The 13,681-nt window shown below is 45.1% G+C and overlaps 3 protein-coding genes across 3 annotated transcripts in view; 1 reads left to right on the forward strand and 2 right to left on the reverse strand.

Annotated features, from left to right (window-relative positions):
• The window catches only part of LOC119454348 (zinc finger protein 135-like), a 267,008-nt gene extending 253,859 nt beyond the window's left edge, over positions 1 to 13,149 (reverse strand). Inside the window, exon 1 of the mRNA XM_049668379.1 lies at positions 12,677 to 13,149. Within this exon, the coding sequence (XP_049524336.1) occupies positions 12,677 to 13,049 (373 nt within the window). The 5' untranslated portion in view covers positions 13,050 to 13,149. The remainder of the gene's footprint in view (positions 1 to 12,676) is intronic.
• Positions 1 to 13,681, forward strand: part of LOC119453730 (gastrula zinc finger protein XlCGF49.1-like) — a 219,249-nt gene that overhangs the window by 167,689 nt on the left and 37,879 nt on the right. The gene's annotated exons all lie outside the window — the stretch shown is intronic.
• The window catches only part of LOC125945755 (zinc finger protein 436-like), a 98,919-nt gene that overhangs the window by 8,927 nt on the left and 76,311 nt on the right, over positions 1 to 13,681 (reverse strand). The gene's annotated exons all lie outside the window — the stretch shown is intronic.

The raw sequence follows: 13,681 nt of genomic DNA on the forward strand, positions 1-13,681 counted from the left end.
AGTGTTGATTTGATGTGCTACTCCTTCTGCAGTGCAGCCTAGACCCCACGGTGAATTTATGTAGCTTTGAGTCTACACACCCTGCATTTAATGCCTGCTTGACAAATTTGCAAGGTGTTTATTTTTTAGGAATAGCAGAAACGTACCGCATCGTACTCTCAGTTTGCCCACAATTGTTCTCTGTCTATAGCAGTAGCATTTTCTTAACACTTCACGTTATCTTTTGATTGTCCCACCCTAACCTCCTGTACGAGAGCTGTGACCGAAGAGTGGCAAGGCTGTTATTCATTTGTTTCGAGACTGCGCTGGTTCTGACCCATTCTATGTCTCCTCTCCCCCCTCCTCTCTACAATTCCATCTATTTCCCTTCAGGACTTGCATGTTAGTAGAAGGGTAAGCAATGCAGTTTCTGAAATGCTTTTGAGGGGGGTAACGCATAATCGCAGGTGTCAAGAGGTTAATGTTACGAAGCCCAGGGGGCTCCAGAGGGTATTGTGCACATGCGACACAATGAAAAGGCCCAAACGAGTTTCTGGTGTCACCTTTCCTCTGTGCCACACTCCTTCCATGCATAGGCACACTATGCGCACCCCCGACACGGTGTGCATGAGAGCAGCAGCAGCAGCAAAAAAGTCAAAGGAAGAGGCAAAGGAAGATTCGCTTTAAACAGCATAAGCACAATGTTCGTAACAACAAGCAGCACAATTCAAGGAGCCAATTTCCCAGCGTCACCATGAATCATGCTGAAACCGCCTTTCTGTGCTTTGCATGTGTGCCCGTGAAGCCATATCAGAAAGCTCTCAAACCGTGGCCTAGTACCGCCAGAAATTATTTATTTGTGGCTCCATAGTAATCTATAGTCTCTACAGGGAACTTTCGCGAGTTGCGAAGCACATTTCGGTTTGGCTAGTGCTATGAAGTTTAAATATTTAGGAGGACATACCTAAGCTTGGTTCCCAAAGGCTCACTGGAAACTTAGACGGGTAAACGGTCAAATATGGGACAATTTACTAGCGATTCTTTTATGCGTGCACATGGTAGAGGATCCCCGCACACCGCACTAGGCGCTGTGGTTGACTCCCCAATGTTCCACGACCAAAAAAATGATTGGCGCAGCAGTGTCGTTGAGACACCAAGTCTATTCTTCCACTGTCACTCAAACAGACTCCTAAGAAGGCCCCACAAAGGAGTGCACCTATTAGATCCAACAGGCAGCAAAAATGTGATTCAATAATAATTCAATTCTGGGGCTTTATGTGGCAAAACCACCATCTGATTATGAGGTACACTCTAGCAGGGGACTGAGCATTTTTTTTTACCAATTAAGATTTTTAACGTGCACCCAATGCACAGCACACGAGCATTTTCAGATTTCGCCCGTATCAAAATGTGGCTGCCAAGGCCGAGATTTTACCCCCCCGACTTCCATGCTTAGCAGTGCAACACCATAGCTGCTAAGGCACTACAGCGAGGTATGCGAGATGAATACAAAAAACGTCTTATCATGCCCCCAGAAGAAATAGGGAAGAAACCAGTCTCACAGATGAATAAACATTCACAAACACACAGCCACTAAAGTAGCGATCACACATTCTACAAATGCTACATAGTGGGGATGAGAATACAGCATTTTTCGTCAACTAGAAATACACAAAGTAGGCAGAGTAAGTGGAGAACAACAGTGTTGTCAAGGATAAACATCTTCTACCGGCCACATAACACAACACTAAGTGTAGAGCCTTTTTCAAAAGTAAAAGCCACTATGTTATTGATGACAAATGCATACAAAATGTCTAGTCGGCGTCCTGCTGTGTTTGTCAAAGCATCAAAGAGTATTCACTCATCACAGCATTCCAGCACGAAGAATTTCTCAAATACATAGCAGCGCTCGTGCTCCTACTGGCTCTTTTTCTTTTGACAAATAGCTGTACATACAATATCTTATGAAACTTTGCGCAATATGTTTAATATGACTCAATAAAGTTCCATCACGCTACTACAATGTCATCACACAATCCACAGCGAGAAAGAAAGGGAGCATTAGAGACCATGAAGGCATGAATCTATGAATCCGCTGTTCTTCAGCTTGAGAGTATCTGAATTCATTTAAATACATACGACAGGATAACAGTACCCTGGCGTTAACGAACAGGAGAATCATTACAAAACCTGCAGAAAAAGTGACACAGAAAAGAAAGTTCACCTTCCGCAAAAAGCAAGGCAAAGAATGAACACCTAGAATGATCCTAAACTGTCAACACAATAAAATTCCATGGGTAAATATTCAATAGAAGAAACATTACGGGTATCATTCAGAATGAATTCTGCAATAGCATTTCCATGAACAAAGTTCCACAGGGTATTGAACCAGAGGACCATGATGTTCGGTATAAAGTCAAAGGGCGATAATACCGTCTCTGCGCGCCAGATGCTGTATGTGCAAGGGTGAGCCGACGATCACGGCTCAATCTCGCGCACGCAAGGGAGGAAAGGAGGGACGAAGCGCGCCGTCTTCCGTTGCGTGCATGTCACCGGAGGACGGCATCAACGAAGGCAGGGGAGGGAGGCGTTGTACCTGAAAGCGATCTACAGCACGAAGGCCACTTTGTTCACTGCTGCTGCTGCGATTTCTCACGCCAGCATTTTGACAGCGAATGACCGCACGGTCATGGAGTGTGATGTGTTCACCTTTGCCTATGCGCGCTGACACCATGCTTGTTAATTTAGTTCGTAAGCGAATGTTTACAAGTTTATACGGCTGATAAAACTACTATCCTTACTTTGTATAGCCGTCTACTAATTTGCTATCATAATCGATGCTTTGCCTTCCGGGTGAAACTGCAACTTTTTTGGGTACCTACACCATGCAAGCCGAAATGGTCCGGTCACCGAACTTCTTCCAAGTGACAACAGGTAAGATAAAACTCATTCAATAGATCCTGTAGAACTAATGCAGCAGTCTACTCTACAAATGATTCTGTATCCCGCAATATTAAAGCGCGAATCACGTGCACCGCCTCAGAACTTGACACCACTTGCACTCACCAGCCAGGGTTCAACACGTTCACGCTGCATTTTTAGGTATAGGTTTCTGCGGGATTGACGTGTCTTTTGCATTGCAGTTTCGTTGAAAAGTGAGGTATTGCTACTTCATCACTGCGTTTCTGAAGCAAACGAAGACTGGTAGCACTCTGGAAAGCGTAGAATCGCAGCACCTCCAAACAGTGCATAGCGTGAACCAACGGAATGTGGTTGGAGTGGGTACATCGTGGGCTTCCCGCTAAGGCTTTCTACATTGAAAATTTACTGGCGCCACAGCCGCCGTCATCTTAAACTTCACTTGAATGAGGAGCCCCACGCGAGCCCAGCTGGTGCTTGTCGCATCGAAAGTCTGGAGACCCTACCGCAGCTGCGCGAAGCTTTGACAGACGTTTCACTCTGCTGCATCTATTTATGATACTCAGTGGCAGAAACTTTATTATTATTCCCCACTAATCATTAGTAAATGGAGCAAGAGCTGCGGAAACAATAGAGAGTAATAGCTTTGCGGGTTTATGGGCCAGCGGAACGAGCAGGCGAGCGGAGACGGCAGCGAAGCGTAGCGCAAAAGGAAGAGGTTTAGTTCAGCAATCTCTCGCTCGGTTGAACTGAATAAAGTAGCGCTTTGCTGCGCCAACTGTCAAACAAGGTTGGAGTTAGCGTCAGCTTGCGGCGAATTGCTCACTTCAGGTTCTCTATCCCGATCATCCACTTCAAAACGTCACCAAAGGGCCTCGTTGCTGAAACCTCTCACAGTATACAGAGGTCCTCTTCAGTGGTGAAACACATCCGAGGCTTTTTCGCCTGCAGGCGAGCAAGTGCCGCGTTTGAATACGACGCCAACGACATGCCGCTGTTCGTGCAAGTGGTGGTTGCCAGTGCTCCGTAATTCATGCACGAAGGGGCCATGTACAGATACTGAGTAAGATCGCAACACTTCAGTCACGTAATATTGCCAGTATCTTGCTGCAACAGTAAATATAGATTAAGTCTTCATCGACAAGTTTGACAACTACTAATAATTCATATAAACAATTGCAGTATGCAGGTTTGAATCAAGCGTTTGTGTGCCCTATTTAACTAAGCACACTTAAGTTACTGCATGATGGTCTTTTGGAAATATCAGGTACACTATATGTGTGCAAAAAGAAAGACTTGGCTGTTAATTATAAGCAACAAATAGTTCTATTACCATATTCCAACTGTAGACTTAGTTGTGCAGATTTATGTTTCAGCTGCCAGCTGGCAACTGCTATATTCAAACAATGTTGGCCCATGTTTAAAGGGAGACACAGAATGAAAAAGATATAGTACTTTATGCCTATCACAATGAAATATATGTATATATATGTATATATATATATATATATATATATATATATATATTGTATATCATTTTGCCTATACCAGTAACAGATCCAGGTGGAGGGTCCTGGAAGTTTGTCTTCCCCCGAGACATGTCAGCACTAATTGTGACACACGACTGTATCTGGTATGTGAAAAATCTCTGCCCCCAACCCCTGTTCTCTTTTTGGAGGAGGGCCCCTCTTGATGCTATCATTGATACACTCTTGGCCCACATCATTTCATAATCAAGGCATGTAAGGCCACAGTACTTTATGAGATGCACCTCTAATATCATGCATACCATACGGAATTCTACAGGCCCGAGCCCATGCTTAAACATTCTTCTGATCAACTGTTAATTTTTAGACTCGCATTCTTTCCTCTTGCATGACAGTCGTCTCTGCTGTATTGCTGCTGCTCCCTCATGTATGTATACCAATAAATTATCTTAGTCAATTTCTTCTTGATCACCGAGTCCAATCTTCGCTGCCTTAGGCATGTGCTGGATGTCATTTTTTTAAGAGGTATCTTCACATTCTGCCTCCACCTCATCCACCTTAGCATCCTCAATTCAGCCTCCTCTCTATCCCCACTTCTAGATGACTTTATTAAAATTGTTTCGGTTCCATACAGTATTCCTGGTCATGTATTGTAGCGCACAAATGTTTGTGTTTATTTGTGATGTTCTTCTTCCTTAGTTCCAAAACACAGTACTTGTCTTTTTTAATATCCCTGCATATGTTTTAGTGTGTGCAGTTCAGACACGGTTCTTGAGAAGCTCTACCTGACTGTTGTTACAGGTATATGATGTAAAATTTAGTCAGCACAGGAGGCAGATCCAAACTATTGCAAACTGGTACTTACCACAAATCTAATCATACCTCAGGTTTTTTTTTATTTGCTTGGGTTGTCACACAGCATAACGTCAATATGCCTCAGGATTGTAGAGGCGGATGCCGAGTACATGTAAGAAAGGGCGGAGGGGGAGGCTTTGGCATGAACACTGGTAAAGGAAGTATTATTTGTAGGGGTGGACGAATATTCGAAGTTTTGAATATCAATCAAATATTACATGCTAACTATTCGTATTGTTACGGGAAGGAAGAAGCGTACAAGTATTTACAGATGGGTATTATTGGCTGCGTAGAGAGGCAAAAACCAAAATTTTCTTCATCGTCTCCCAGGCCACCAACCATGTCCTCTTCTTTCCACATTACAGACTGTGACATTACCCCGTCAAAAGAAGCACCTTACTGGTGCGACTCACTAGTTCCAGTGGCACTTTTGATTATGTAAAACTAGCCAAACATTTTGCAATACCCGACTGTTAAAGATGTTAGTGTTTCCGTCTGCTAACAAAGTGCAGTCAAACCTGGTTAATACGTATTTGGCAGGGAACGACGTTGAGGCACGCACTAAACGATGTACGAATGAACTACCAATGCCAGTTTAGCGGCTACTTACCGGCTGGAAAAGAACTATGTCACGATGCTCTAAAACACACGCACTCAGACAGGCTTTATTTGCGGGTAGGCAGCAAAAAAGCGGTAATCTTCACTTGCCGCCGAGGCGGTCTTGCCACGATGGCAGAATCTTCGAAACCGATAAGGCCGCGAGCCAGTGTGTCCATAAGGCCCCGCTTACTAACTATATTAAAAAGCACGGTGTAACGCATGCATAGGTAAACATTAAGACGTCTCGCTCGATGACCGTGGAAATTCGCTTTCAAAACACGTGAGTGAGGAGGCGCGGAAGCAGCAGCAAGCGTGCTGCCTATTGCTTCAACGTGAATTAGATGTCGAAAGCACAGCGCATACGAAGCTACCGGCACTAGTTGCATTTTGTCTGCAGATAGCTTTGACGATGAGGCCTGCGGGGGCACGCACTTTTCCCACGCTGCAGATCGCTTTCTAGATACGGAGCCCGCACGGCTGCCGCTGAAATAAATCCCTCCCTTTGTGGCCTCCCCCCCCCATGCCTCGTGCACAACAGAAGAAGTGTGCTTCCGCCCTTCCTTTTTTCCTCGCGCGCGGGAGGTTCAGTCTGCTGACCCTCGCAAGCTCTCACTCGCACAAACAGCATACGGCGACGATGTTGCCGTGTTGAACTTTATGCGGAACCTCAAAGCGACGTCCAAGGTGACGGCAGAAATTCACTTCGCAATAAAATGTGCTTCTGCGCGGTTACTACAGTTAAACCTGGATATAACGAAATTGACAAATTCCCGAAAAACTTCGTTATAAAGAGGATTTCGTTATATGCAGGCTCGGCACGAAAATTCGAAAAAGAAACGCTTACCGTATTTACTCGATTCTAACGCGCCCTCAATTGTAACGCGCACCCATTTTCCGTTTTCGTCGAAGCACTCAAACTTGGAATGTCACACCAGGTACCGGATGCGTGAACGCGTGTCGTTTCGCACAAGCGCGAGGCATCGGAAACAAAAAGCGAGCGTCACGATGGCGTTGTAGCGTCGTATAGTGTTACATAGAACCCCGCTGTTACGTTCCCGGGGGCCGCGTTTTCCCGGCTGCTCGTTTTCGGCCGGTCCCGGCACAGCTCCCATAGAACCCAATGCATTGGTAACCCTGTTGTTGCGTCGCAACTGTGGGACCGTTCCCGCATCATACGTTGCGAACTGCCACCCCGCGCCGGCCCGAGCGGCCATTTTGACTTTTCATGTCGCTTGGCTTAGTGGCCTGACGATGGCATTGGCCGCCCAAAGTTCCGGGGGCGACCACTATGACGTATTTTCGGTTTCCGCCAGAAAAAGTATGGCCCTTGAGATCCGTATTGGCTACATAAATATGGTGTCTATGACTCGTTGTGGCCCTAAAATTTATTTTGGCTCATAGAAACTCCAAGGGCAATAACGCAGTCGCTGCGGGCCGTATGCTGTATGTGCGAGTGAAAACGTGCGAGGGGAGCCGACGACTGCGTCTAATCTCGCGCGCGCAAGAAAAGTAGGGAGGAAGCGCGCCTTCTTCCGTTGCACTCGAGGCACCAGCGAGCGAGCGAGGGGGGAGGGATAGCGGGGCGGCGTTGTACTGTAATCTGGCATCAACTGCGTACTGCGCAGCGGCGCCCGGTGCAGGCCGTATCTTGAAAGCGATCTGAGTTGGGGCAGAGTCTAGCAGTGTAGGTGCGTCGGCGGCTCGTAGCTTGGAGCGTGCTGTGTGTTCTCGGCGCTCAGTTTGCGTTGAAACGATAGACAACAGCACGAAGGTCACTTCTCTCGCTTCTCCAGCGGCGCTTCCACACGCTATCAGCGTTTGACAGCGCATGTCCGCGCTCATCGAGTGTGATGTGTCACAGTGTGTACCAGCGCATCGGCAACATCAACTGGAAAAGGAGAGAGTGCCAGCTTGGCGGGCTAGGCCAGCTGCAGCAAGCGGCAGGATCAGGTTTGAATGAAGGGAGGGGGAAAGGTCACGCCCGCGGCGGCAAGATCGCCGGGTCGAGGGATGCAAGCCCGCCTCGCACACGCACGCACGCACACGTGCGCTCGCTTCGCATTCCGTCGCGGCGGACAAGGTGCTTCCGGTTGCCGCTCGTGCAAAAATGACAATATTTGGGGCGAAATCTCTAGGTTGTCGGAGGGGAAAAATTCGTTATATCGAGGGGGTCTCCCACTGCCACTTCGTTACGTAGAGGTCTCAAATACATGTGCTTCTATGGAGTAATGGCGGGGAATAGAAAAACTTCGTTATATCCAGGAATTCGTTATATGGAGGTTCGTTATAAGCAGGTTTAACTGTAGTCTGTCATTTAATATTACTAGTCGCCTATTCATGCATATTTTTTACAACCAGTGATATTTTTCTTGCAACATGTTCTTTTACATGTCTTAACAGCAAACAAGTCCTTCAGCAGCTTTTGTGTTCCGCTTTCACCACTTCTAATTTTTTTTTGGCAACCATGCATTTAGTACTTTTTTACAGCAAGTCATACAGCAGCTATTCATTCTTAGAAATCTTGTTTCTGGTCAAAAGAGGCATGGTAAGAAGCTCAAATTGGACGCCAACCACAAAAATGAAAAGTAAAGAGATGGTTCAACAGGAGCTTCGTTCACAATCACTATGAACAAGGCTCTCATGTAGGAGCCGAAACATGCCACATTTCTTATTTTTGTGGCTGATGTTCAATATCCAACTGCTTATTATTATTGTTTGCATTCATCTACTCCTAAACAAGACGCAATATATTTGGAGTACTACTCTTCGCATTTTGTTTCCATTGCTGAGAGTTACTTCATTCACCACGCAGGTACAACTCATACATTTTCATTCTTTCAAGGATGTCATCATATGCGAAGGGTATTCTTCTGGGCATACATAATTATTTTCACAGATTTCCAGCAAATATGTAGTGCTCATAACCAGTACCGAAATAATTGTAGCCTATGCGGTTATTCATCGACCATGTGGGAATCTTCAACTTTTGACACAACTCGGTCTACGCAAACTTGTGAACTGACAAATTTGAGCATGCAGTCACCCCCCTCAAAGTTTGTTTTGATGAAGGCTTTTCCTTTGGTGCTACTCTTGATCCACCCCCTATTCCTGTGATTATCATAATGGGCTTGAAGGCAGACAGTCTTGGGAAACTTTTCACGCAGAAACCTGGTTCTTTCAGACTTTTTCTCATAAAGACAGGACATTGAAAGCAAGGGTGGCATAGCAGGCATGTTGGTCATAGTACTCTGTTGGACAGAGCTCGGGCAGGAGGGGGGGTATTCTGTAAGTGGACATGTCCATTCCGTCTGCTGCTGAAGTGTTGATTGGCTGGGGGCACATGTCGCCTTCTCACGCGTACCTAAGCCCAGCCAATCAGAACTTCAGCAGCAGATGAAATGAGCATGTCGACTAGGTGGACGCTTACAGATTGCCCTCCCCCCCATGCTCTGTCCTATCTTTCCACCCTTCTCCACGTAATTTACTCAGTAAACAACTTGTTCAGTATGTTGGCCACCTTAATCAATGTTCTAATAGCTTAGCGTTTAAATGGGTAGGTGCTATAAATAAGGCGCTGTAAACCCAAGTAGTTAGGTTGGCGATTGCCACTGCTACGCACCATACAGGCTCAACCAATAGCTTCACCGTAGCTTTCCAAAATAGCTTTACTGCACTTTGAATGTAGAGAAGGCAGAATACAAAAACAGACTAGCATTTGTCTAACGTGACCCACCCTTCTGCTTTTTTTGTGTTATTACAATAAGTTTATTCAACCCAAATGAAGTAAAAAAAAAAAACAAATGGAATTGTGACACTAATTTCATTTCACTGCCTCATTTTTAGAGGTGTAGCAAGATTCTTTAATTGCATTACAAGTTGTTGCACAGGTTTCTATCTTAATTTATTTATTTCTGATGCTCCAAATAGGGCTACAACTGTTTCCTCATCCACAGCTATCAAGGCCTTATGACACCTTTGGAGGTTATAAGAAATGAGTAACGCTACACATTGCATAATTTCCTAATACATTTTAACAGCTTCCTTCATTATCTTTATTTTCTCATTAAAGCCAGCATTTCTCTTGTGACCACCTTTAGAGAGCTTGTGGTAATGTATATCTAACATAAAAGATGGTTGCTTTGTAGTGCTAGTATGCTCTGTCATAGAGTATATTGTTTTATGGAAAATTTGCCGACATACGGGCAGCATCATCAGACTCGCTGCTGTTCGATCCATCGATAAAATCAGCCGCAGACGCAGTGAAATCACGAGATCTGCAATTTATCGAAGCGTGCGCTGCTCTTGCAGGCGACCATTTTTACTTTCTACTTTTGACGATCGCAAAACTGCGGAGCACGTTCAAAATCACTGCCTTGAGGAAAAAAGCGAACTGCTTAGAAAACTAAAATATAGTTGTCCTCCTTCACGTCCGATAGCGCAGTGTATCTGTGAGCAGTGCGGAAGGACTTGAAAGCGGCGTTTTAAACCATTGATAGCAGGCTAACGATGCCCAATTGGCGCAGTACGGAATGAGTTAAAACATCACTGGACACCGGCATTTGCACAGCGATCATGGCTTTCAGCCACATCAAAATACAATGGAATATTGTTGATATGATCTTCACGGGAACCAGTAAATAAAGCATATCATCCGAAAATTGTATTATCCAACGTATTATTTAACCAAATCGTATTAATAGGAAAAGAAAAAGGAAGTTAATATCTTGTAAAACGTATCATCCAGAATCGAATAAATGAGATTCCACTTTCACGATGTCCGCTTCCGACAGGCCACATTGCACTTGCCTGGTAATGGTGGCCTTTTCCATCGTCAATCTGCTATAATTTCTTCGCTTCGAAGCTATTGTCGAGTTGGATGCAGACGACGAAGGCAGTGCTGGCGAAATCGGTAGCAGCTGGTGATGAAACCACTGAAGATCGTACGATCGGCTGTTGTAACAGCTAAGCCTAGCATCGTGGTATGCAGCTGAAGCGACCCACAATGCTCACGAGAGGCGATACCGACAGTACCACTGACCATATGCGACTGACGAGTGCCGACAGCAATGAGAATGCGAAGGGTCACGGGAGAGTGCAGCAAGCGGTACCTGCTATCGAGGCTGTCCCGAAAGTGGAAGCTCTGAACTAGCATGTGAGATGTGTGCAACATTGGTTTGATGCTGCAGGAAAACAAAATTACAGCGATGTTGTTTGCGTTTTCGGTAACTTTTGACTTGTGATCGTGAGAAAAAGTTTTACAAATCTGATGAGAAGAGTTTGAAACATGCAAAATGTTGGCCGTTGTTATACAATTACTCTATGGAGAACCATGGCAGAGTCCAAATATTCGGGCAGGTCCAGAAAATTGGCGGTCCAAAAAGTCGATCGGCGAATCTATCATTATTACGTTTTGAAAAATAACAGAGTCGAATTCCACTAGTGCCAGTAAACATTGTAAACCATTTTGCAAATATTATGCTGCAATCGCATGCACCAGAATTGCCAAGGACAGGTTGGGTCTTGGTCAGGTATTGCAAAATACCTTTAGCACAATCTTCCTGTGTTTGCCATGCATACTGTAAAACGAAATAAGTTTTGTTGTTTGCAGTCGTCAAAATGAAAGTGTCATCGTTTTTGTCACTACTGTGGCGAAACGCCAACTTTGCAAACTTTGTGCAAACACGTGTTAATACTGCTAGGGGTGTCATGTCAGGGCTTGACTTGGGTGGAAGCGTACAGGATTGTGGCAGCACACTGTTAGGTTTCTGTGAATACAAAACAAAACAGTGCAACTGTCGATTTTCACTCGAAGCTTTGTTGTGCAATGGCTACCCTGTTGACAGTGAACTTGAAGACATTGTGGCGGAATTCTTTTGTGAGCGCCGTGCTCGAGTTTTCCCGATGACAGCAGATTCAATTCATTGCAAAGTTAATTGAATTGCTCACTAATGTCTGGTTTCTCAAAGTGAGAAGGCTTGACTTTTTGCATAAGCAAAGGTGGATGAGCTTGTAGAACATTATAACACGAGTGCTGCGGAAGAATAACTATCGGATAGAATAAACGGGCAGTACAAAACAAGTCCCGCCGACCACTGCAGTCTGCAAACACTGCACAAAAAAATCTGAAACTGTTATCGGCTGGACAGGACCAAAACGAGTGAATAGCCAGCCGTCACCTCAAGACGCCTACAGGTCGACTGAAGTGATCGCTGGCCTGCACCTCAGGTGCTCAGTGCATACTGGTCATTTCGCTATGACAGTGTTGCGCATGCCTAGTCCTGCTTAGTCATCACCGATGATGTGCTGTTGGATGTCGTGACTTAATGATGTCCCAGAACAAGTATCCTGAGATGGGGTTTTCCCATGGGGTTTTCACCTCCCTCAATGAATGAGCATATTGATAACACGAAGTATGTATTGTAGTTAACTGCATTACAGAATTCTGTTTGAATTTTATTTACCTCAAACACAGGGGTCGACCTACATTCCGCATTGATCTATATTCACGTTCTAACACTAATACACCGATCTAGGCAAAACTAAGAGACCCACTGGGTGCAACGTTATCGTAGAGCAACGTAAGGGCTACAACACCAGGACAAGAGGGCTGTGGATTAAGCTCCGTCATCTAAGGTACTTCGATGAGCTCACTAGAGCATATTTTTGCATTTTGCCCCAATAAGTATGCAGACAGGAATCACAAACCTGCTAATTCGTCCTCAGCGGCAGAAGGCCATACACACTTGAGCAAGTTGTACGAAGCTAAGCAGACTTATGGCCATTTACCACACTTACACAAGCACGAGAATGTAAGAGAAGTGCTGGTCACTGCCCACCTGAGGTAGCGCTTAATTGATCAACAGTCTCCGTAGTCTGCATGCTCCTCGACAAGCAGCATGCTTTGAAGAAGCACCCAACAGACTTGTCAGCCAGAGGCAAGCTGCACTGCGTGCCAATCTCGACTTGACCGACGACCTTGGAAGGGGCGAGGCATGTCGTTTTGGCAGTGATACTTTCAGCTAGGCTCATCGCATTTGTAAGGCCTGCAGAAAATAAGTGCAGTGATTGCAGTGCTGTAACAGCATTGAGAAGAAGAGGTAAATACGAGAATATAATAAATGCAGGGGCACTTTGCAATGCACAGCCACGGAACACAAAATAATCCTTTCGGTTCTGTATTACTAAAGGGCTACAAGGGACAATCCACATTGAATACTCAAAAGCAGGGCAACTAATTTTTTCAGGAAGGCTTACCGGAGCAGAAGATATTTCAGACACTTTTTATTCTCATACATATTGAAGCTATTGGTGTAGTCCAACCAATGAAAAGTAATTGGAAGATCCTAGGGTTATCACCATCAGCCTATTTAATGTCCACTGTAGGATCCCCAATCGCTGAATGTCTTGTGCCAGCTGACACCATCCTGTGCTTGCAAATTTTCTCTTTCATCACACTATCTGGTGGTCTGCTGTCCACAATTGCACGTCAGTTCATTGGTACCCATTCAGTAAACTGACAGATTGTCGATTACCTGCTCTACACACTACATTGCTTGCCAAAATTTACTTTCATAGCAATAGCACTCTTTAAAAACTCCGCACCAAACCTTTTTCCCGCAAGCTTGGGTCACTGGGTAGTCTATGGTCAAATGGGTAGAGCATCTAGCTGCTGTGTAGAGGGAACTGGGTTCAAAACGAACCGATGGTCCAACTTGGGTCACTGAGCACGTAAGCTCTTCAACAAACTTCTTTGACGCCAAGTTGGGTCAATGCGTAAGTGGCACTCGGTATGTGCTATTCTTCAATGACCCAGGATAGCCTCTCCCAGTGACCTCCAATTG

The sequence above is a fragment of the Dermacentor silvarum genome, chromosome 5, assembly GCF_013339745.2.
Source record: "Dermacentor silvarum isolate Dsil-2018 chromosome 5, BIME_Dsil_1.4, whole genome shotgun sequence".
Taxonomy (NCBI): Eukaryota; Metazoa; Arthropoda; class Arachnida; order Ixodida; family Ixodidae; genus Dermacentor; species Dermacentor silvarum.